Source organism: Hoplias malabaricus, chromosome Y (genome assembly GCF_029633855.1).
Source record: "Hoplias malabaricus isolate fHopMal1 chromosome Y, fHopMal1.hap1, whole genome shotgun sequence".
NCBI lineage: Eukaryota > Metazoa > Chordata > Actinopteri > Characiformes > Erythrinidae > Hoplias > Hoplias malabaricus.
The window spans coordinates 3,613,364-3,638,487 of record NC_089820.1 but is presented as its reverse complement, the minus strand read 5'-3'; the positions used below and the strand labels follow the sequence as shown (position 1 = coordinate 3,638,487).

Sequence of the window (25,124 nt, the reverse complement as noted above, 5' to 3'; positions counted from 1 at the left end):
ATGGAAGTTGGAATGAAATTCAAATAAGATGACAAAGTATGAAAAGTAGCTTCCAATATGCACTATGCTACTCATTTCGCACTCCCTTTGCAGTCAGTACAGACACTCTTCCCAACAGCAAAACCACCCAAAGGCGTTTTTCTCATATTTTTCTTTTTGGGTCAGCACAAATGGTGATGCAAACAATGAGCAAGCTGCTTTACTTTCACGTATCTATCCGCATCTCCTATCTGCCCAAGTTTTGGAACATGTTCAGTTTAGTTCAGCTGCAGGATCGAAGGCGAGTAATGAATCCCCAGAATCCCATTTTCTTAGGTACAGGGTGAGTGTGTCCATGGGGTTTAAAAAAAAATTATAAATTAATGATAAAATGTATATAAACATGCATTAATTTCTTTAAACATATGTGCTGCAGTCATGGGGGGTGGAGTGCTCTGTAGAGTGAGGGAGGTTATTTGGTAACCAGACTAAAGAGAGTGAATGCTGCATGTTATTGTCATTATAATGAGAGCAAGCTTTTGCAAATTTAGTGTCAAATCAAATTAAAATATAAGCTGTATGAGAGGTCTGACCAAGTAGGTCCAGGGCAAATCTGAATAAACAAATGTAGATGAAGAGAACAATCTTTACATGGCCGAAGCCACATTTGGTTTTACACTGGTCAAAGAGAACCGATGATATCCATTTCAAAGGCAGTAACTGTGGAGTTCAAATTGAGGCAAGCCCACTTTGGCAGTGCCCATGCCAGGTGTAGTCATGAAATCAAAACGTAGAAAGCTATGGATTATAAACTCTCCTTCAGGCACAGTACACTCAGCTAGGACCATATACACTTCAACACCTGCCTCTTTTGTGTCCTAATTGTCATCCAATTGTCTTGCTCCACTGCTAAAACAAATCTATAATACAAGAACATACTCTTTGCTCCATGCTGAAATTATGTGATACTTCCCAATATAAACAACAGAGAGCCAATGACAACTTGGGAACTTTTGGCATGGATATGCTCAAAAGCTTTACAGAGTAGGAGGAAAAAAAAAAATTAATCCATGCAAGTGTTTAGCAAAGACAGGTCTGTAAAAGGACTGTTGTATAAAAATGGTTGCATTTACAGCTGAGACATATTTTAAAAATAATAATAATAATAATAATAATAATAAGTGTAAAGCTGTACTCATACAGGATTAGATTTACCTGTAGATTTGAGGTTATATATATATATATATATATATATATATTGTATATATATATATATACACAATTTTTTACAGGCCTTCTTAAGAACGGAGGTGCTGAGTGACAAAATATACTGTTCAAAAATGAGGCAAAAACTAAGCTCAGCTTCTGAACACAGTGCATGTCTGCAGACACACTATTGGGACTTCTCACCCATTATCTATTTTGAAAGACTAGAAGACACTGTCACTACAGGTTGGATATTTTTGGTGGGAGGGCCTTTCTCAGAACAGTAGTGACAGTATAAAAACTCCAGTAGCTTTGCTGTGTATGATCCACACTATGTAACAACAATGTGTGTATAGAGTAGCCACTCCCATTTCTGTTATATTCACCAAGATTTCTTATCCAGTGCAAATCCATCATAAACATTACTGACATCCATTCCCCAAACTCCCCACATAAAGCTAATGCCTTTCAAGTAGGGCTATAGACAGGACCAAAGCATTCTCTCTGGTGTTTTAAGTTGTGGGGCAACAATTTATTATCTCAAATGAAATTTTTATAACCCTTCTGTGGGTGAACATTGTCCCAAGTATAAATAAAACAAGTGAACTTTAAGAGGTTCCACTGCTGAAAGGAAAAGGGAATGATTCGGGAAGTGGATCCTGCTGGTGGGTGTGGTAGCCAGTGTGACTCAAGCAGATAATGTGGACTTTGTCTCTTGATAAAACTTCGCTTGTGGTCACATGTTGAGCTGTTGCCTCTACAGCTCCCTACATATCACTTGAATATTTTACAGTGCACTAAGCAAGAATTTAGGTCCTCATGTAACAGCATTGATTTGGGACTGTGACCAAAAACGGATTTACATTTGTGTTTTAAGGCACCATTGTAAATGTTTTCTGAATCATAAAATGGAGACTTTGAGGGCCTCACAATTTCCCCTAATGGACTTCTTGTTTCAAGTGAACTCTTCAGAGAACAGACAGAAACGCTGGCTAACGTACAAATAAATAATTTTTTTTTTTTATGTATGGACATACACCAATCAGGCAGAAAATGACCAAGTGTGTTTCTACACTCACTGTCCATTCTCTCATCTCCACTGACCATACAGAAGCACTTTAATTCTACAAACAGAAATGCAGTCCATCTGTTTCTCTGCATAATTTGTTTGCCCCTTTCAATGGTCTTCAATGGACCCCACACAGAGCAGGTATGATTTGGGTGATGAATCATTCTTAGCACTGCAGTGACACTGGACTGTTGGTGTGTTAATGTGTGTTGTGCTGGTACAAGTGTTGTCGCGATACCAAATACATGACTTGCCTAAATATCTCGATACCGATACTGAAACGATACCATGGCAAAAACCTAAAACATTATGAAAAGCAATGTACTTTCTCTACAAGCTGAGGGCGGTCAGCAAAATCTCTGGTATCTGTTAAGTGTGACGCCACACGTGACATTTAGTCCTGTGTCATACTTTCATAAGACACGTCTGCTGTTTCAATAAAGCTGAATGCTTCAATCAATTGTGTGACCTCAATTCAGAAAAAGGAATAATCTCAACATTAAAGGAAGCAAACGTTTCTTTGGCAGCACTTTTTGCACATTCGCAGCTCATTCTCAATTGTGTGAGCTGCTGTGCGGACAGTCTCTGGAGCAGATGAGCTGCATCGAGGGGAGCAGCGTCTCCGGGACGCTCCCGTTCTCTGGGAGCAGAGAAGCCGTGGAGAGAGAGCTGTCTCTGCCACTCACGGTCAGGGCGATTATCTTCTATATAAAGTAGCTAAGGTTTGTGCAGAAGTTGCTGATGCTAGTCGGGCTTTTTTTTTTTTTTAAACTCGCTAGAAAGCACACTTCCCCCCTGTGGCACTCGTGGGAAATACCGCTCTAACCGCTAGAACCGGTACTAATTATATGGGATATTGTACTGTTTTTAATGACAAAGATTCTTTTCTAGTATCGGTATACTGTGCAACACTAGGTACATGTGGATCAGACAGCGTTTAAACATTAGTACCCACTCACTGTCCACTCAGTTAGTCACCTACCCCTGTGGTGCACCTTGCAGATGTAAAGTCAAGAAACAGTGGCTGGAAATTTTTGGTTGGTTGACCAAGAAACTTATCCGCACTGCTGTGTCTGTTCCACTCATTCTACACCGCACTTTTTTACTGAGACACTGAGTATGATCCACTACCAAAATCACACCTGCTCTGGTTTTTAACTGAAATGATTTTAAATTTGACCTTTATTCCACCTCTCATTATAGACATGAGAGGTCAAATGGAGAAGTTTTTCCCATAAACGGTGACCATGTCGCTCAGTTTAAAAAAACAGGCACTTCAGCTTCAAAAAAGATGCATATGTACTTTTGAGGCTTCATTCTAACCCTTCACTGCATGCTTGCCTGGCCATGTGAAGTCCACCCCAAGGTTTCTAATGTAAGAGTTCCCTTATTATGCTAAAAGGTCACACAAGACCAGTTTAAGTCAGAAGGCCTGAATTCCACTCAATCCATGCAAAACAAAAGCAGTGTCACTTCCTAAATCTGACCCTGTCATCAACTCATTTCCTCTAGGCTTGCCTCAAGAAGGGTGAGATGTCTGGAAGCTGCACGTGAAGCCCATAAAAAGGACAGAACATTTGGCCTCTGGACATCTTGATTTGTGGGACCTTTTAAAAAGGAACAGAAAGCTTGAACAAAGATACGGATTATTAAGAAGAACGGATAAAACAGTCATTCAGTTACAAGGTTGTGAAACTGTTGTGCACATAAGTGAAGAACAGAACAGTAACTGAAAACTGTTTTTGGACAAGCTTTTTTTTGTGTTATTCATTTCAACACTGACATCCACTGTATAGTAGTTCATTAAATCAAGGAAATAGTTCAAAAACCCTTGACAACAAGAACATCCAGAACATACAAATTTAAAAAGAAAATGCAGACACTGGAAGACCTTGTAAAAAAAAACTTGGAGGTTAAAATAAACAAACACAGGAAAATAAACATAATAATGAGTGAACATTAAATCTTGACCAAGAAAAACACTTGCCAGTCTGAGCAAAGTAAGCCACCCCACCCCACTGTAAAAAGGCTTCTTCAAATATCCATGTTATCTGTTGCAATGAACACAGCGCCCAAGCAAAGAAATTCCGAAAGGTATTGCTCAGGCTCACGCTTTTAAACTCTGAGCGAATTTCTCACTCTGTGCTGATATAGCCTACAGCGATCTGGCTACTGCAAAGTCATGATTCACAGTAACTTGGAACAGGTGTCCTAGCAGATTCCTCACGTTCACTACATGAACATAAAAGCAAATAATTCAAAAGAGGCAGATCATACACATAAATCAATGTGAAGTTAATGGGGTAACAAAGTCATACAAGAAGTACAAGTTATATACTAATGTTTCAATATGTCAAACGGCTAATACTAGTACTACTACTACAATTTCTCTATCTTAAAATGTGATACGAATAACTTAAAAGTTATGAAGCTAAATCATGACATTAATGGTTAATAAAGAGGAAGCAATATGTGTGGAGATAAATGGCTCCCTGGCAGCATTCATGTGTGTGAAGTGGCTAATTGAGGGGACTCTCTAGCAGACACCTCAAAAGTGGTTCAATTAAAAGCAAATGGCTGATGGCAAAGCCTCATGTCACTATTTGCTTGCCAAACTAACTCTGGCTACAAGCAAGGAACTGCTAGGTTGTTGGCCGAGCTTGTGCATTTCAGACTTCCAACAGGGGAAGCTTGAGGGGAAGAACAGCACAAGTGCCCTTTTCTAAATGAGCAAGAGAGACGTGCTTTAAGAATTGTTTCATCCATCATTTAGTGTTACCACTGTAATCTAACTATAACAGTGTTTTGATGACAAAATTCTTAGACTTTCAGAGATTCAGAGATTGTACAGGACGAGTACCTTTGAGTACTCAAAAGAAAAAAATAAAATAAAATATGAATTTGATCCAAGCTTGTTCCAAAATCTAGCTCAAAATAGTACACTCACATTGTGATACGTCTGCATATTTTTATTTTTATTTTATTAGTTTAGATGCTTGTCTTAGGTGAAATGCTTAAAATAAACAATAGCTCATTGTACAGCACAATTCATTCCCCTATTAAGAATTGAGTTCTAAGATCTATTTTAACATTTAAGAAAAGTTTAATAGACAGATGACTCTCTTCCACACAGGGTAATTTCAGATCATGTGCAAGGCATCTTGAGCTCTGAATACACCGAAAACACACCGAAAATGCAGAATAAATTATGAATAGCAGGGCTCCAGAAGCTATTCCCAATCATTTTTTTTACATTACAGAAAATCCCTATTGTCAATAACAACCATACATCATATTATTACCATCACACCGAACCACAGGGTTAAAGAGGGGCTCACCAAATTGACAGGCACTGTAGGTTACTAGTTGGATATGGGCTCTCTTGGTCGACGTTTACATCAGCTAGCAGTAGAGTCAGCAGGTTGCTAGCCACCAGTTAGCAGCAATAATGATGTAAAAGGAATAACATGAGCCCTTTCCAGGGCAGCAGAATTCCATTCAGCCCATTGTAATATAATAGCATGGTCTAGTCTAGCACTGTCTTATACAATATATTTTTCATAAAGAATTTATGATATGTAAATAAATTGCAACACCAAAGTATGTAGGGATGCAGGGGAAGTGATAATGACTAGAATCCAACATAAAAGGAAAAAATTAAGCCAAATTATGCAATAATAATTTGCAGACATCAGCTGACTTTCTGTAACACTGGGTTTTTGCTTTTTCGCTTCACTTCGCAAAAGGGACACTGTAAACACTCCATTTGGTCAGCAGTGTTCTATTTGTAGAACACAAGTATTATAGCAACAGTGGTGAAAATGAGGCGCTCTCAGAGGAGGGTTTATTAGTTGTAGCTGTATTAACGGTTACATTTGCTTGTGTTGTATTTTGTTATCTGCACTGAATATATGTATAATCTGGTGTTCTGAAACAGCAACAGTTAGCTGTACCTCCATGTTGATCGTACAGAGCATGTCAGTGGTCACACAGCCATAGCAGCAGCACTATTGGTCAAGGATGTGATTTTGCACGTCAAAGTTGAACTCCATTGCAAAACATCATAGGCAAAATGTATTCACCTGGAAGGTATGTATGTTAAATTCACCTATCAAGGTGAATCTGGTCAAAATGAATGGGATTTCGCACACAAAATCACAGAAAATGCCAGTGTGACAGCAGCGTAAGGATATATGGTTCTTTACTGTTATATACGAAAAATGCCACTCCTCTAATCTAAACCCATACTACACAACCAATGCTAAATAGGCTCTGATCCTCAGAGGGAAGGGAGTGTGGAAGCCACTTCAGGAAAGAGACTGGGTTACTGTGAAAACCTGCACTGTACACACACCCAGCTGGCTGTGTTAAGCCACATGACAATGCTGTCACGCTAAAAACAAGACACGCTGGGATACCACACTGCTTTAACTTGCCTTGGTCTGCTGTGCACAGGGTCAGCCCAGGGTCACAAGTGCAGCATTCCTGGCAAACATACATCAAGTATAGTGGGGAGTGTGTGAAAGGGGTGGGGGGTTTGACAAGCACATGTTTTCTCAGAGTGGCTTGTCTACAATTCAGGGCAGATGTGCAGTATTCATTCAGGTCAGGCCAGACTGCAGGTCAACGTGTACACAGACTACATAGAGGCTGGTTGCTGGTGAGTGACTCACTTAAGCCTAATACTGGAGACATAGAGCAGAACCACTGTGCCAAGACACATGCAGTCCTCTAGTCAGTGTTTACCAACACTTTCATGCTGCCTAGCAACATCAACCAAAAAGCCCAGCAGGCACTTCTTGCAAAAAAAAATGAACTAAGCGGAGAATCAAATCTGACCTTTTATGTACAAAAAGCTCAGAGGATACTGCTGGTTTTAAACAGCCTTCTAGGAAAGTACAGAGGGTGCTCTGGAGGAAATAAAATAAATGGTGTAACAAAACTTCCTTTGGGGCATCTCTGTGTCTGCACATGTGTGCAGTATAAGTGGGCAAAAATGCACTATACAAAAATCATCTACTCCACACATGATAAATACAAAACAAATCCCTACAAAAGATTTCTATTACAGTTTAACAAAACATTCTAAGATTTCACCAAATGTTTCTTGCCAAAAGGTGTGATGAAGAACAGCAGTAAGGCTATAATAATGACCAATGATATCAGCCTAAAAACATGTAGCACTGTGTTACTTCACCACTGCATTACTGACACTTCTGCAATGAGCAAGTCACTTATGTAACTCCAAACCTCAAAAATAAGTCTCACAATGCTAATAAATCACATAGGCTAATCCTGTCATAATGACAGTCTATAAGGCGAGGCATTGTGGTTGCTGCATATACTGAGCAACTTGTTGAATGAAGATGTTGAATGGTATGAAAATGTCCTTTCAAAAGCAACAATGGAGACTTTGCCGAGCCGTGACATAAAAAGCACAACTGCGTCAATTTAGAACCAAGCCACACAATATCAGTTCCCAGCTGGGTGACGAGCACTCATCTAATCATTAGTTGTCACAGCCACAGGAAAAAAAATGGTCAGAGTGAGAAATGTGCTATGCACAAAGCAATAGAAAATAGACACAGGCCTTTTAAGATTGTAATTTTAAAAGTTTTGATGTGTAGCCTGCTTGATTTTGCCTGAATTAAGGAGGCAAAATGCTAGCAAGTTGCAAAATGCTTTCTAAATATCTTTGTCTCAAAATAGTGGCCATGTCTCTGAAGAAACTTCTAACAAAACATAGGTAACTGCTTTTCAGCATGGACCACAGGCCAAACTTTTCCTGGAAAACATAGCCAGTGCAGATGACTTCAGCATGTAGAGATGGCCTTGGTTTCTGTGAAAAATTACACTGTTGCCTCCCTCCGGGCCTTATGTCAGCTAATGGTGGAAAAAGAATTTCCTACTGCTTGCCTGGCCTGTCTTTCATTGAACTTTCAAGTGCTTGAAAACATTGTATCAAACGTTCTTCAAAAATGTACAAAAAATTGAATATTTTAAATGACAAGTAAATGTATGAAAATTGTTCCTGCTTGTGCTGCTTAGGTTTAGTTTAATCTCATCTCCAAATTAGGAATGGTTAGGCTTCTGGTTTCCTGTAAACGTGTCAGGACTGGGCCAGTGTTTGATTAAAATACTTCAATATCAAGTGTGGCCCAAAAAAAAAGCTTTAGGACAGAGTACTAAAAATAGAATACCTCTACAGAAACAATGGGCAAACAGGTCACAGTCAACGATTCAGCAGAAAAACATCATGGTCAAAGGAATAAGCTCTTCACGTCTGAAATCCCAGTTAGACAATGAAAGAAGAAAACAGGGGCCGTCCAACATGCCTGATTTGCCCCAAATTGGGCCACGTAAAACACCACCCCCCCCCAAGTACTGGTGATGCTGAATTTCCATTTCCTTCCCATGTTTTCCAGTGCCTATTTGGCTGTCAGCCCACATTAAGACAGGAGGTCTTCAAGGCAGAATCAGAGGAGAGAGAGAGGGGGAAAAAAAATAGTACAGCCCATGCAAGCTTACCATCCAGACAAGCCGGCAGGCAGGAAGGCAAGCATGACCCAGAAAGAAAGAGTATCACATGATCTTATGGGCAAGGCATGTTGTGAACACATGTGCCACAAAAAGGAGGTCAAAGAAGCAGGAGTACCACTGGATAGATTCTCCATATGATTACAAAGGTGTAATTTTCACACTTTTACTTCCCACTCTCCAACCAAGCATTTAGCCCAGAACTGACAAACTGTTGGGGTTTTTCTCTACACAACAGGGTGAGGCTAATTCAAAACGACTGAGAGATATGGTAAATTTTCAGGAAGAGAAGGTAGCTTACCTAAAAACTAAAAAACTAAAAAACAAGGGGGGGGGGGGTGGAGGGGGAGAATATATAATTGTGATTTTTATGACCAACATTGCGATTACAATTTGAAATTCAGTGTTTTGCTATAACTACAAGTCCAGACCTATTCTCATTACCAAGACCAGTAAGATCTGGCTCTCATTTTGAGTGCCAGACTGCCATTTAGTTATGTTTTTTTAGGATCATAAGGTAGTAAATTTACCTCAGTTTATAGAAACTAAATACTCCTGTTTTAACATTTTAAGACAATGTTTTGTTAATGCAGTATAACAATAAAATACTGAATACTGCAGCGTATGTGATTTGTAATTTGCATTTTTCACATTGTGATTTCAATAGAAAAACTACGAATCGTTCAACTCAACTACAGATCCTGGGGAAATGGGATTTAGGAGGCTTGAACAAAGACAACTATTCAGAATTTCTGTTAACATTACATTCACATTTCATAAACAACTGCATCATTAATAAACATAGCCTAAAGATTCAATTTTACAAACTCTTAGATCAGGCTTTATGTTGACTCCTCTTTGAAGGAAAAATGTGTGGTCCTTAAAACCAAAAGCAGGGCACCATATTGTTTTTCAGTTTGACAGTGACAGATTTTGACAGCTTAGTGTGGATTTGGCCATGGTTTGCGGAGGATCACACCCCTCCCACTTCAACAGCAGCATTAGTTCCCATACTGCACGGTAAAAATGCCCAACACAATGCTACATTAGCAAGGAACTCACTTCCAGATCTGGAGGGCTACAACATTGCAAAGGGAAGCACTTCTAATTAAGTGCTTGCTAAATAGCTGACAAGTTAATTTGACATAGTACAAGGGGTGGATATTTATGACATCTGTATAGCAGAAATTTATATAACAGAAGCTATTACTGAAATGGGAACCTATTTACAATTTAGGGAACTACTGAGTATGTCGGACATTGTGTCTGAATTGTACAAAACGAATTTGAGCGTGATTTTGAGGGCACTAAAATCTCCCACAGTGTAGTTGTAACTTATATTAAATATTGTAGCTCACTATATGAGCAGAATGTGGACCACAATGCAATGTGAGTTTCTTTGTAACTAATCAACATTGTTTATCGTTACTTAGTTTAAAAAAATAAATAAGTAAAGCAATATAAAACATGAATATCTAATATCTGCATAAATGTTCATGACAGCATGGCAAAAGTATGTTCAGCTTGAAGCACTGTTACAAACAATGAGTCCAAAACACGAATGTCTAAGCACTAATCACAGCAGAAACTCATTACACCCTTGAACAGTACAAAGTTCAAAGTTCAGCAAAGTTTAAATAAAAAAATATATATATATGATGAATCTCTCCTCAAATACGACCAAAATATCTCCTCAGAGCTCTCTGAGAACGATGTGAGCATGGTCCAATACACTAATGATCGTGCATGACTGACAGCTGTCTGAAGAACAGAATGCTGTTTACATTACCATGGCATCACACAGCCTCGAGACAATTGCATGTTTTTTTTCTGGGTTTTTACTCTGAACTGCGGTTGTCATTTTACACAACATACACCATAAAATGGCAGAGGCAGACAGAATTGACATTAAACAGCCGTTCGTGTATGAACCTACGAACGTCTTTTTTCCTTTTGTGTGTATGTGATATGGTTTTGTGAGATTAGTTTGTTAACACGATTGTACGATTGCTTTGGAAATTTAGAAAAAACGAATAACTGCATAGGTCATGCGGAGGCTTCGCTCACAATGTCACATGCACAGTGAAGCACAGCGAACTCCACGGACATAAACTCTATGCGCCAAAGCTTTTCACTGGTCGGTACAAAAGAGACGTGTCACAACACAAACATGGACAGCTTTACTTGTGTTCCTGTATTCATGGCATTTATCATAACATATCATATCTCCATCTGCAGTAGTGGAAAGTATGCGACAGGGAAAATGAAACCGCAGAAAGCGGTTTGTGTTGGGGTTTTTTTGGTTTGTTTAAACATTGCTGAATGCTTCACATAACACTCAAATCTAAAATAATAAATAAATAAATAAATAAATAAATAAATAAATAATAAAAAAAACACACACACACACACACACACACACACACACACACACACACACACAAAAACTAAATTTCAAAATGAGTTCCCAGGGGCTTCAACCTGAGACCTTAGTTTAACCTTCCGCTTCATCATCAAGAATAAGATCTAAGTTGCATGCAGGACTCTTTTTACTTTTGCCAACTTTCTCTTCCCTGGGCAATGAATCAGAGAGTCTGAAGCCGCCTCCACAACCAGTATGTGCTGTGATTTCTTCAGTTCCTGAATTTATCTATGCACAAAGGATACATTGAAAGCCCTGCAGAATCAGACCTGGAGGTCCACGGGGAGGCAGAAGTGGAGAAAGGTTGGTAGTTGTCCTTTGACAAATGATCTACAATTGGTCCTGTAATTCCACTTACAAAGATGTTTTTCGACAAAAAGTGTGCATGTATCCAGCAATAGAAGACAATATGCAAGGAAAGAGGCAAGGAATAGGGTTCTCTTGCATTTAGCCCAAGATCTATGACTTGTTTAAGATAACGCTGGTCACCACGTGTTTGGGCGTTTTTTTCAAGAGCGCTATAAAAACTCAGGCACATTGTTCTGCTCTGACATAACTGGGGGGGGGGGGGGTGCATTCACTAAACTCCAGAAGGGCTTCTTTAATTTCACTCTCAACACAGACATTTAACACCATACATGGTTATGTTCGAGCCAATCCAATTGCCATGGTTCATTTACACCTGAGCAGCATTGCTTAAAAAATAATAACAAACTGGAATGAGATTGTCATTAAAAAACCCTATTCCTGATGCTCTTAAGCTAGGCCTGCAAATGCTACCATTGCTGCAACGTTCTTGCTGTTCTCCCTAAATCTCACCAACCACATAAACATGTTATGAACTCTGACAGAGATTTTGCTTTTAGCAGTCAAATTAAATAAGAAACATCAGGGTTTCCCACTGTGCTTTACAGTTAGGGCGGCCACCTCGACAACGTCGCCCACAATTCATTTCGTGCAATACGTTCAGTTTCTTATCAAGGCTTCTGATGTGTTTGCGCGTGGCTTTCTGCTATGTCCAGTGATCCGTGATTAATCAATCCATTGTAAAAAACACTCAATAATAAGAGATCCTTCAAATTTCCAAAGTACATTCCGCGACTTATTTAATGCGTTTTTCCTTTTCAGTCACAAACACATGTTCTGAAGTATGATCCAGTGTTTAAGGTGAGCCGTGTGTCATCTCTGAGACCCCAGTGGCTGTGAGTACACAAGGTCAGAGCATATGCAGCCCATGCTCGTAAACAATGTTTTGAATTCGCATCCATTTTGTGAATCAATTCACTCAATGAGTCGACTCTACACTCAACCCACTGTGCAAGTTCCTCGAAGCGTCCAAAGACCGTACAGCACATAATTCACAAAATATCAGTGGATTTTTATAACACAGAACGATGACTAAGTTTGATGACAATGTTGTTGCCCTGTTGTCCACCACCCCCCGTCACAAAGAAGAACCGGTGAATCGCAACCACCACACCCTCGCCCTCCCCGGTCAACAAAGGTACCACCCTGACTAAGCGATCTTCTTCTGCAGGAAACCCTGAACATTCAAGGTGCCCACAGCCTTTCCCCATAAGGGACAAGCCTGTAATCTCATATGATGATCCAGAATCAGAGTCAATAAACCAGTGGCTCTTTTGATAAACCTTCTGTCAGTTTTGATGCTCTCATGTTTTCTTTAACAAAAGGTTACTAATTAACATGAAGGGAAGTGAAATTTACATTATTCTTCACAGTCATGACCATCTAACAAGTTTAGCAACACACCGCATTTTGTTTAGCTCTGTTTCAAAGCAACATGCCTGTAAGTGAAGTCGTTTTTGACATAGTTTTTGACTGAATCATGTTTTGCAGACAAACGCACTTTACTTCCTGGTTACAACTGCTTTTTCGAATTCTAAAAACCTCAGTGTATCAGTCTGTACTCATTTTCAAACCTTTGTCTAAACAGCTCAAAACATTTGTATTCATTTCAAGGTTTTGAGAGGTCATAAAAAAAATATAAAAATCATACTAGCAGTAGGCATAATCTAAACTACAACACGTATTAAAGGGAAAATTAAATTAGAGACACGTTTAAATTATGTAAATGGAAAACAGTAAGAGTGGATAAATAAGAGAACCAAGCATAAATGACAGACAACACTTCTATTCACGACTATGCCAGCTGATTAACACCAACCCCACCCCCGCTTTTATTTATTTATTTTTTGTTTAATTTAATTTTATTTATTACTATTTCTTAAACTAAATTAATTGCTTATTCATACTCTCTGGGGTTTAGAGCTACTGGGTTAGTGTTATTGGGGTTTTTTCTCATTCTCTGTGATTATTACTAGGCTGCTGAATCCAGTCATTCTGAACAGGGATGCTTGAATAGGGAGAGAAAGGCTCCGTGTTGTTTGATCCTTGTGGTATTTTAGGCAAAGCATGTCAAACATTTCCTTAAGAACCAGTGATGTACCAGTGATAACTTGTAGAAAAAGGTGCATAACGTCACCTTTAAAGCTGTTACTAAAACAAAGTTTATGCTTTCAATTTTCTAATTTGTCAATTAATGGCACTTGCTTGCAGCCATAGTTTCCAAGCATCAATCTGCCTTCTGTCAATAGGAATATGAAGACAATGACATCACCAAGATCTCTTTCCTGTGTGCTACAAAAACAGCATGGAATACCAACTAAAACACGATCTTTCTAAGAAGCCAGATAAGGTGAAGGTTCCTGTTGCTGCTTCCAGAGAAATTCCCATTGGGAGATGACTGAAGGCTGCTGAATGGCAGAGCTGCACTGTTTTACTCATTCTGATAGCAATTTGAACTGAACATGCTTATCTGGGAAGGAAAAAGAAAAAAATATATATAAAATAAAAAAATTGGTCAGTGAATTCAGCTTGATCTCAATCAAGTTTTATCATATTCCTATACTGTAGTGTAATTCAGACAAAGTCCAAGTAAGTAGTGGCAAACTGAAGGGCAACTTTCACCACTGTGATGTATACATGGCACCTTCTTTGCATGGACTTTCTTGCTTTACATTTTAGTGAGTGGGTAATGAATGTTCAAAAAAATATTATTATTATTAAAAATTAAAGAAAAGTTTAATTTTTCCCAACTGTTGACATCTGAACCGCAGTGTCTGAACGACACGGGTGGTAATATCGAATATTGCAGCTAAAGGTATTTTTCTACAGTTTCTATGTTTACACAAGCCATGTCCAAGGTGTGTTCCTGCCTTGTGCCCAATAATTCTGTGGCAGCTCCCAACTCATTGCGACCCTGAACAAAATAAAGCATTAGGGAAGATGAATGAATGAATACTGACACTGTAAATACTGATGGACCCAACTATTCTATTAACTAATTATTCAAGTTTTGAACATTGATTAGTAAAAAAAAAGGACAATTTACCATATAGCGAAAAAATGCCTGAGGAATTGTGGGACATCTAGCATTTACTGTATGCAAATTACACACAACACCCATGCCACTCTAACCATTCAGGTAAAAGCAATATCCTGTTGTGTGTGCACAACCGTATTTCCATCTGTGTCTCACCTTTTAATGTCATTTTTTGACCCAAAATGACATTAAAATTAAATTCAATTGAAGCATTTAACCTTCATATTTATAGCTAAATACATCTGCTTTAAAATAATAGCAAATTTGATCGGGAATGCCTGATCGGGTTTACAAGAGTAGTGCACTCAAACAATTTAAAATATATTTAAAATCCACGACTTCATGCGTGACATGCTTCTTTGCATCCTGCGATGTAGACAGGCTTCTCAAGCAACAAGGCACTAGCAAAAGAGGCAGACAGAAATCCATGACACGTAAAGTGGACATGTATCGTTACACTAAGCAACGGTGTGTAATGTTTGCTTATATGAGTAGCAATGGAACAGGAAAGGCCAATTGGAGAGATTTACTCAGAAATAATAATCAGCTTAATGGGGAACAGAGATAATAGCCCAATACCGGCAGTGCCATTAACACTAACTGGTGACTGCAACTGAACACTTAACTGCCAGTGTCAAACTTGATATCAGTATGTCCTTCTCAAAATGTTTTCACAAACTAATATAGCAAGGCTCGACTGTACTAGCTCATTGACTGCCCCTTAGACAGAGCCAAATCAAACAAAAGCAGTCTGTCATGAGACAGAACATCAGCAGCCCTGTTTAAACACGCCACCACACCCCCGCCACACTAATCTCAGTGAAATGGGATTAATTTTTAATCAGAAGGGTTTGCTTCAGGCATGCATGAGGATAAAATAAAGTAAGTCTGAGAGAACAGGGCGTAATATAAGATCGAGGGAGCCTAGCACTTGAGCAGAGCACACACAGTTTAGCCATACCAGCTACTGGATGAATCCTGGAATTGTGGCGAAAACATAAAATCACAGTACAATTAGTGATATGCCCAAGCAGGTACCGTATAACCATACAACAGAGCCAATAGAGAATCAAAGCTAGCTAAAAACATAACATGCTAACATTGTTATTCTATTATTGTAAGGCCACACAACAACTGTTTTCATAAACTACCCTTCCAAGTCCTTCTATGTTGCTTTATCTCGTGAGAGAGTAGGCTGTTCTTGAGAATATGACACTATGTTGATTATATTATACTTCAGATCAAATAATTTGCCATTTAACTTGAAAGAAATATTTATGAGCAGAATGAATGCTATCTGATTATTTATCGCTGTGTCCCAAGTTACACAGGGACAGACCCAAAATGAAACTAAGAGAAGACTGCCAAATTCCTTAGCAATTAATTTCCTTTAACTAAGCTAGCCATCAAATGCCAAACATTTCACTTTGTGTAAACAAATGTGGTAACCATCTTGCAAGATAACTTACTCTCCGTCTGTCTCCCTTACATGCACATACTTCCTTAACCGCATCCTTTTCAGCTTTGCAGACACTTTTCTGCATCCTTCGCCTAATTTTAACCAGCACCCTGACCCACTTCCCATCAAACACAAAGACATAAGCGTTCGAGACACACCCACACAAAAAGCATGTCCGGCGTTGGTGACCCACACTGACATTTGCAGACATCCAGTCCCTATATGACCATCCCCCCCCCCCCCCCCATGTTCAAAAGGCTGCTATTAGTAAGCAGATGAATTGTTGACCAGTGCTGCAGAACTAGGGTTGGGAGGTATAACGATAATATACAATAGTATTTTAAAATGAGGGAGGTATTTATGAGGTGTGTGTCAAATTTCGGTTCTGTGTCTTTAAAAGTCATCTAAAATGATCATGTGCATTTAAGAGAGCCACAGGGAGGGGGCGCTGTGGGAGTTCAATGACTGCTGAAAATGGGAGGAGAAAAACACAAGCCCAGTAGCCCACTGCAGTTGTAAGTTTAGCGGCGAGTTTGGGTTAAAAGAGAAAGGAATTAAGCTGTAAACAGACGTAATTCTCAGAAAATCCTTCACCCGACTTGTGCTCACAGGTATATGGCTTTATCCTCTAAATATGTGTGTTTTGAGGCTCAATTCGCTGAAAAATCTGCTGTGATGTGCTAAACCACAATTTATTGTTATTAACCATGCTTATCTTCACACTTTTCTGTTCTTTCAGCACCGGCTGCTCAAACTTGCTTTCCCAGAAACGGGTTTTTATCGTCAACTTCTGGCTGTGTTTAGCTAAATTCACTTGACTTTGTGCTCAAAAGATACAAGGCTCAGCGCAGCCTGACAGAGAATACCGAGATATTATTCTGAGACGGTATTACAATATGAAAATCGTGGATACTGCCCATCCCTATGCAGAAAAATATTTATTAGACAGAAAGCAGGAGCATACCACACAGCCCTCCCAAAATACCATTCTATTTAGAAAAGTGCATAAACAGTAAAGGAGTGACACTATTATTAGGCAGTAATTTTTCCTCCACAAGAAAATACTCTAATAGATGTTTCACCCCTACCTCCATTAGATATCAAACCAAATATTGTAAACTTGTTTTCAAACAAACTGTTATAAACAGACAGTTGTGACCTCTATTTAAAACCCTTTGGGAGTCCAGGAAAGCAGCACTGATCGCACTCTCTTTGGGTGTGTAGGCTGGCCCCTCTCTCTCCACCCCCACCACTCTGCAATGCCAGACCAGCACAGGCATTGGTTGGCTATAATGGAAGTGGGCAGTAAGCAGTGGTTTGAAAAGACACAGTGGCTGGTTTCACATGTCTCAGAGGAAGAATGCGTTTGCCTTCACTCTCCCAGCCTAGTAGCATTGTGTGACTGCGGGAAGAGCTAGCGAATAGGTGGAACCGGGGAGAACATTAACCCCCCTCTGCCATATAGCACGTCACTTTTTCTAGATTTAAAACCAATCACCAAGTTTGATGTTATGTTTTAGGAGGAATTTGGCTTATGGCTCACAGAGGTTGGTGTGTCCTCAATAAAACAACAATAGCAACTATTAAGCCACACAAGTGAGTAAAAGACATGTGGGCAACCCAAGAAACCACTAGGTTTCATATCTTTTACATCACAACCCACAATCCTTTATATTTAAGTAAGGTTTTCTGTAACTTTCAGTGATGAGAATATGATTTCTTTTTTTTTTCTCCTTTAAGTGTTCCTGTTTTAAATAAATGGAGGGTACTCATATTGGCAGCTTACTGTTCAAACTACAGCTGGGTTTTAAATAGTAAAACACCTTGGCTGACCCTGGTTTGATAATAAACCCCAATGCTGAACAAGAGGTTTTAGATCAAAATTATCCCAAACTGCTGGACTGTAGCTCCTCTTTTGCAAACCCTTTCACAAAATCCTCTTCCTCACCTCCTTCACCCTCTTTCCCCAGTATTCCAAGAAAATTTTCTTTTTGATCTGACCTGTAGTTCATGGCCTCACTACATATATATTTACAGAACTGACTATTGTTTGGATGCACACAGTTTTAAGACCATCGAACACTAAGTAATGCTGGCAGTAAAGGAAACGCAATTGTTTAAACTCAATCTTTATCTACCCCCACACACTTTTTCTCCCTTTTCCCCCTCTCCTCCTATCTATTGGTCTTTCTCTCTTCTCACTTGCCCCACCTCCCAGTCCACCAAGCAGTGTCCCATTATCACCCTACATTAAACACTCTATTCATTCATAACCATTCGCCTACACTTCCAGTGAGGGCATGATACAAGGTTTAGACACAAGAAAATAATTTCTCTTTCAACTTTGTAGCACTATTTTTTTTTTTACCCCAGTGTCTGAGCATACTGATTTCACAATCTGTCAGTAGAGATATTCATATATCTGGTACATACACCCAAATATTTAATAAACAAAGCTGGAGATAAGTGAGTGAAAGCATCTGTAGGAAAGCTGGAACCAATGTTTTAATCGTCTACCAAGCTCCAAACACATCATAGTTATTTTTAAATAAACTAACCATTTTTGACTTTTCATGACTGCATTGTGTTTTGTATTTGTCTTTATTGCACATGTTCTAACCATAAACTAATTTTATGAGCAATATGAGCACAATGGCCAAAAATCCACCTTTTATTAAGTTGCACAAATCATGGACAACATCATTAAAGCATGAAGTGAAATTATCTCCACCAACTACACATGAACTTATAGTCACACCCTATAGGAAGCATGGGCTAAAGGGGCATAGAGCCTCTCCAGCACTGAGCTCAGAGGAACTGTTCTCTGAAAGGAAGGAGCTCAGTTGAATAACTCTGGGAAGAGCTGAACTAATCATCCAACATTAGTACCTCACCTCACTAACGTGTCCATGGCTGACTTGCAATTAGAAGCTCAGAGACATGTTCCAATGTTCACGCACAGGCTGATACTGCAGCAAAAAGGAATGTGCGACCTCTCAGAAAATAACAACAAAAAAGGGATCTCCTTAGTATATCTGCAGTTTCTAGATCAGACGGAAAGACAAAGCTCTCAAGCTCTTCAGACACTTCTCTGGAGCAGAAAATGACAACAATCCTAGAAAACTAACCCTAACCCTGGTTTTTGTCAAGATTTGAAAAGAAAAAGCGGCACACACTGTGCTTTCTATACGCGAGATACTAATCTGCAACTGAACTCTCATCTCTCCATTATCTCTCCTGTATCTCATGCTTCCTTTTGGTCTGATGCCATTTCTCCTGAGGAATTTTTAAGAGCCATTAAGTCTCTTCAGATTTCAGAAAGCAACATCGGAGCAATGAAAAATGTACCACTTGGAGACCCGTACAGGATTGTGTAAATAAACATATTCAGTGTTGAAAAAATATAATAAAATGATCAGAATCAAGCTTCCAAATGAGACCATAAGAGCAAAGCCTTGCGGATAGAGCAAAGGAAAGAGGAAAAAGAAAACACTACCGCCCTGAACTGCACCAACTGGAAAAACCAGTGCATGTTACTTCACGCACAATTTTATGAAACACTGAAGCATAAGTAGTAACGTTACTGCTTCAAAATTAAGTCCAAGGCCTTTCTTACTTTATTAACCCGACATTTTTCAAAATGTAATACCTGCATCGTCTCTGTCGTCTATGACTGAAAAACTACTTTATCCAGCTGTTCAGCACTGGCCTGTAAATGCTTGCTAACACAACCGCCTCCCTCAGCGAGCTACACGTTTACTCCGGGATTTCGGACCCTTATAAACAGCCTAGTTTTGGCCATTTTCGTTCATCCAAAACCTCCGGAAATATGAACCTCAAAATGCCCCTTTAAAAGGCTCCTAAGACCTATTTGGCCCCAGCTGTGGTCCAACTTTGTCCCTTCACGCCTCCATAAGGATTCCATTCAATAAACATTACACCAATCACGATTGTAGACTCCAACCTTTCAAACAATTTTACAGCTGCAAACACGCGATTTCTACAAGAATGACTCGCAAATAATGGCTCTTTAAAACAGTCGGACCCTGTAAAAAATAAGAAGAGTGGGTAGCGAGTTAACCCGATCTCGAGTTTCCCCAATTCCACCTTAAATGTTCCCTCGGCGCCTGAAAGTAATATAACCGCTGCTCCGTTTAAGGTGGAATTCTGAAGAGAATTCAACTACAGCTGGTCTAACGCTGCCGAGCTAACGGGCTACAGCGCTGCATATCAGCCTTTAAAACGGAGCTAAAATGTATGGACGTGTGAAAGGACTGCTTTTCTTCACATGAACGAAAAAGAGCGGCTTTTAACCATTGCTCACCTTCTCCGAGAAAGCAGGAAAATCCTTTAACCGGCGACAACTGTGGAGTATGTTAGATAGAGCGGGAGGTTGTTTCTTTTTTCTTTTTTTTTTCTTTTTTTTTTATCCAACGGCCCGGAGCGGTTTGAATGTTCGTGGCCTCAGCGCGGCGGACTCGCCCTTCTGGCCCCGGCGCCGGAGGCCACGCCCCTCTCCGCCTTTTCTAACCATATTTGGAAAAGCCGACAGTTAACCTGACCAATCCGAAGGCGTGTTGCGAGGAGCCCCGCCCACACAACCAAGTAAACAGGTAAATAAACAACAGTTTATAACGTTAGTAAAATTATTAATACATAGCATTTTACGGATTTTGAGGGTTATAGGTATGTGTCAAAAAAAAAAAACATACTAGTATACACAGTGTGTCCAAACCAGTGTGTCTCAATCTCAATGAGAGTATTCCTTTTTGTATAGCATACAGAGTACAGTAGAATGTGGATTTGGAAGTAGGCAATGTTTTCTTAGCCACAGTCACGTGAATTTCACAATGCAAAAATTACCAATTAGCCAGATTACTTGAGCCCAAAGTCTTGTAACAGCAACGTTTTTTTAATTACCTTTTGTTTGTTAGGTTTGAGCTAAGGTCATCAACAGAATATTCCACAAAACAGGATTTCTCATCTAACCAGGGGTCTGTTCCACAAAGTAGGATTTCCCAGTTTAGCCAGATAAGTTAAGCTTCTATCAAATATATCCAGTAGGACAAAAGCTCTGGGACAATTCCCAGACCCCCTGTTTAGGAGAGAAATCTCAATTTCTCTAATACCCCTTGAATTTCCCATTTAGACAGATACATGCAAAATAGAGAGTAAAAGATTTTACAATATTAGTTAATAACAGCTTCATTCACATGAGACAAGCTTGACTTTGACTTTAACTTATCTGGTTAAAAAGGTTAGTCCTGCTTTGTGAAATATGTCCCTAGTTAAACAACACATTACTGTTATCCATCCATCCATTATCTGTAACCGCTTATCCAATTTAGGGTCGCGGGGGGTCCAGAGCCTACCTGGAATCATCGGGCGCAAGGCGGGAATACACCCTGGAGGGGACGCCTTCACTCACACACTCACACCTACGGACACTTTCGAGTAGCCAATCCACCTGCAACGTGTGTTTTTGGACTGTGGGAGGAAACCGGAGCACCCGGAGGAAACCCACGCGGACACGGGGAGAACACACCAACTCCTCACAGACAGTCACACATTACTGATATTCAAAGTGGATATAAATACGCATCAATTTTACGTTTATATATTTTTTCCACTGTATTATTATGTTTTCCTTTAGAAGATGCATTCAATTAATTTTTCAAATATCAACAATCCATACCTTTTGATCAAAGGTGTCAACACATTTGCCTAAAACTATGTGTGGGTTCCTTTAATTAAACAGTGAATGTGTTTCAAACACGTTTCCCACAAGATGGCACTATAATGCAATTTCAGAGGTGAAAGGGTTCAGGGATTGCATCCCAGATTTGTAGAGCATGTCTAGCATCAGCGTGTGCTTCTCATGTCGTAAGATTTCAGATTTATGAACAGCTGGTACCCTATAACCGATTCTAGATCAGCAGCCTGTCCTTGAGATGCATTACAATTAGCCCTTGAGGCTTTAACTGTGCACTCTGGCTAAAATCAGCAACGTTACCATGAATTAATCTGTTGTAAACATGTCTAGTCTCCTCGATATTATGTTACAGTGGTATCTAGAAGGGGATTTTCAGTCCAAAGACATTGAATACCCACCTTCTGCTGACTTCAATAGAAGGCCAGTATCACACCTGAATCTATCAGCTTCTAAATAAGTGGCTATGGTAGCACTCGGGATTAGTGTTTTTTCACCTAGGAGGGATTCCTCATATTCAGTATTTTACTGAGTGAAAACTGTGGAACAGACTTATAATAAAAGCATATACAATATCATGAAACCTTTGCGGTTGCGAGATGCAATGCTGCACTGCACTACAAAACGTTACATAACATAACAGAAATAGCGCTTAAAAGGCAGGCCCAATGTTCAGTTCATCACTCTCATCTGTACACAATCCTAATCTTAGTTTTATAGAAATATGAATTAATTTACTTAATTTCAGCTCAATTAAACCACTAGGATGTTGGTAAAGTAAATATAAAATATTCTGAAGAGTTTAAAGCATTGCTTAAATGGGAGCAGACAGTAAAAGCAAAAATTGTTTACAATAAATGGGCTTTTTTTTTTTTGCCTGATTTCTGAGACATGATTTTTTTTGCGACTATAATGTATTTTTTTAATATGTTGGAAGGTCAAAGAGAAAAAAACAGCCCCCTTTTTTTATTACTACATCCAAAAATTCAGATGTGTGTATGTCCCCTGGTGGTTCTAAATAGTACATAAAATTTACGTGGTGAACCCTTGTTCCTATCTATTTCAGACCATATCAGAATGTTGCAGTATTATTGCTGGAATTGCCATTTAATAGTGAAATAAATAACTGAGTAAGTCTGAGTAAGCCCATATATATATATATATTTATGAAAGCATGATATAGTCACAATTTCTTACCTTTCCTTGTTGAGGACTTTCTCTCCAGCCCTTTGTCTGGGGATTTTTTCGGCGTGTCAAATGCGGCCTTCATCTGCGCCACTTTAACTGACTGCGCAGGGTCTAAAGCCACGTCAGCTTTGGGCTCTGCAGGTTTGGTCCACTCCCTCATCTTCTCATGTAGCTGGATGGTCTCTTTTATCAGGTCAGACACAGGCCTGCCTTTTGAAGCGTTTTGTGTCTTTTCTCTTACCGTGACACCACCTTGCGTGGCAGGAGTCGTCTGGTCATTCCAAGTTCCACTGCTTTGATCTGTCTGGCTTTGCTTTGTAGTAGTCTCGGGGTCACCCTGCACCCTGCACCCTGGAGTGGAGTTTTGCAGATCTAGGCGAGCTATATCCTTAATCGCAGGCTTCTGCAATGCATCACCATCCTTCAATTCTTTTATGGGGTCTTCCATGGAAAGGGTTATGTCATTTGATAGATTCTGTTTGTGCTTGTCCACAGGTAGAGAGGAATTACTCAAAGCATCAACCACAGTCTTTGACTGTACATGAGAAAGCAGTGGTTTGTTTTCTGGCCTGTCCTTTCCATGACCTGTGATGATCCCGGGTTCACTAATGAGCTCAGAGAGAGAACTGGACGCAGATGTTTCCTGCAAAATATGAGTTTTCTCAACACACTGGCTCACTGTGTCTCTCTCTGATGATGTCTTCATATCCATGGGTTTGTGACTATCTTTCTCCGGCATTACCCTTGATAGCTTGTCTAAATGTCCGTCTACTGACGTCAAACCCTCCCTGTCTCTCTCTGATGTTGTATTATTGTCAGAAGGCTTGTTCCACTTTTTGGGTTCTGACATCATGTTCCCATCGCTCTCAAACGCTGCCACTTTGGCAGAAAACACATCTCTGGCTTTTATCTCTCTCTCCTTGATTAGTGTTCCTTTAGATTCCATTACTGCACCCAAGGCCAAGCGAGGGTCTGATTCACTCTCATTGCCATATGCAGTGCCGGAGAGTGAAAGCATCTCTGGTTTAGTGCCCACCATCACAAAGCTCCCAGGCATCTTCTCAGTTTGAATTTTGGGCTTTTCAGCTGTAGGGCAATCCTCGTCCTTTCTCCCAGTCCAAATACCTGGTTTAGTAGATAGGTCACTGTCTGTTTTACTTGAAGAGGATATTATATCTTTCTCGTTCTTTTTGGTTCGCATTGTGGGTTTATTTTGGCCTGGTGCACAATCGGTGGCAGGCTCCAACCTTTCAGCCAATGCTTCTTCCGTCCTTTGTGGAGACAAGAATGTGCTCTGGGGTTTTGTTTCACAAGAGTGAGAAAAGTTCTGTGAAATAGACTCTAGCTCCTCAAACATTCCTCCAGCTGGTGACCTGTCACATGAAGTGTCAGGTTTTCTGTTCTCCCTCCGATGGTCCATGCCTAATGCTGAACGGTGATTTTCTTCTCTCTGATACTTGTCCAAATTTGATGTTGGTAGAACTTGGTTGTGGCAGTCTGAGTCGATCTTGCTCCTCTCTCCTGTGTCTGGTGATATCACTTCCAGTTCACTTGTTAAATTATCACCCTCAAAGTTCTCCCTGGTTTCTCTTGTCACTTTGAGGACTTCAGGCACTTCTCTACCTGATAATACTGCAGTTGCTGCTGTGTGTGGCCTATCTGTTGGCAATTCTGTGTTGTATTTGTGATCTAAAGTTGGGATCCGCTGCTGCAATTCAGGACTTCCCTTCGGAATCAACTCATCGGACACTGCCTTCTCTTGAGATTTGGTCCATAATAATGGCAAGTTTTCCCTGAATGGAGCAGAAACATGTGATCTGTCTGCCGCCATATTAGACATGGCTGAGCCAGGGGCCTTTACCACAGGTCTATCTTGGCCTAATGAAGATACAGGATTTGAAATGTGAGGGGTTTCGTTTGACAGCATTCGCGCATTCCATAGATCATGGTTGTCCTGCTTTTCCACACCACTGGAAAATGCATCAGGTTTCTGCCCAGGCATTCCATCCAAGATGTTCTCCGTTACTGGGAAGGCCCTGACATTTGAAGATAGCAAAAAATCACTCAGGGTCTTTCCTTCTTTTTTTGTAAGGTTGTCTATATCCTCTTGCTCAGTTTCATTGTAGATTTCCACCCTTGAAGCGGCTTTGT

At 39.8% G+C, this 25,124-nt stretch overlaps 1 protein-coding gene across 2 annotated transcripts in view; it reads right to left on the bottom strand.

Moving 5' to 3' along the window:
• The window catches only part of LOC136678022 (coronin-1C-A), a 57,893-nt gene extending 33,156 nt beyond the window's left edge, over positions 1-24,737 (bottom strand). The window contains exon 1 of one of the 2 annotated variants that reach the window (XM_066655776.1): positions 22,983-24,737. In XM_066655776.1, the coding sequence (XP_066511873.1) occupies positions 22,983-24,393 (1,411 nt within the window). In that variant the 5' untranslated portion in view covers positions 24,394-24,737. Of the gene's footprint in view, positions 1-20,399; positions 20,548-22,982 lie in introns of those variants that run through there. The other variant, XM_066655777.1, reaches the window with a different exon arrangement.
• Between the last annotated feature and the right edge of the window lie 387 nt (positions 24,738-25,124).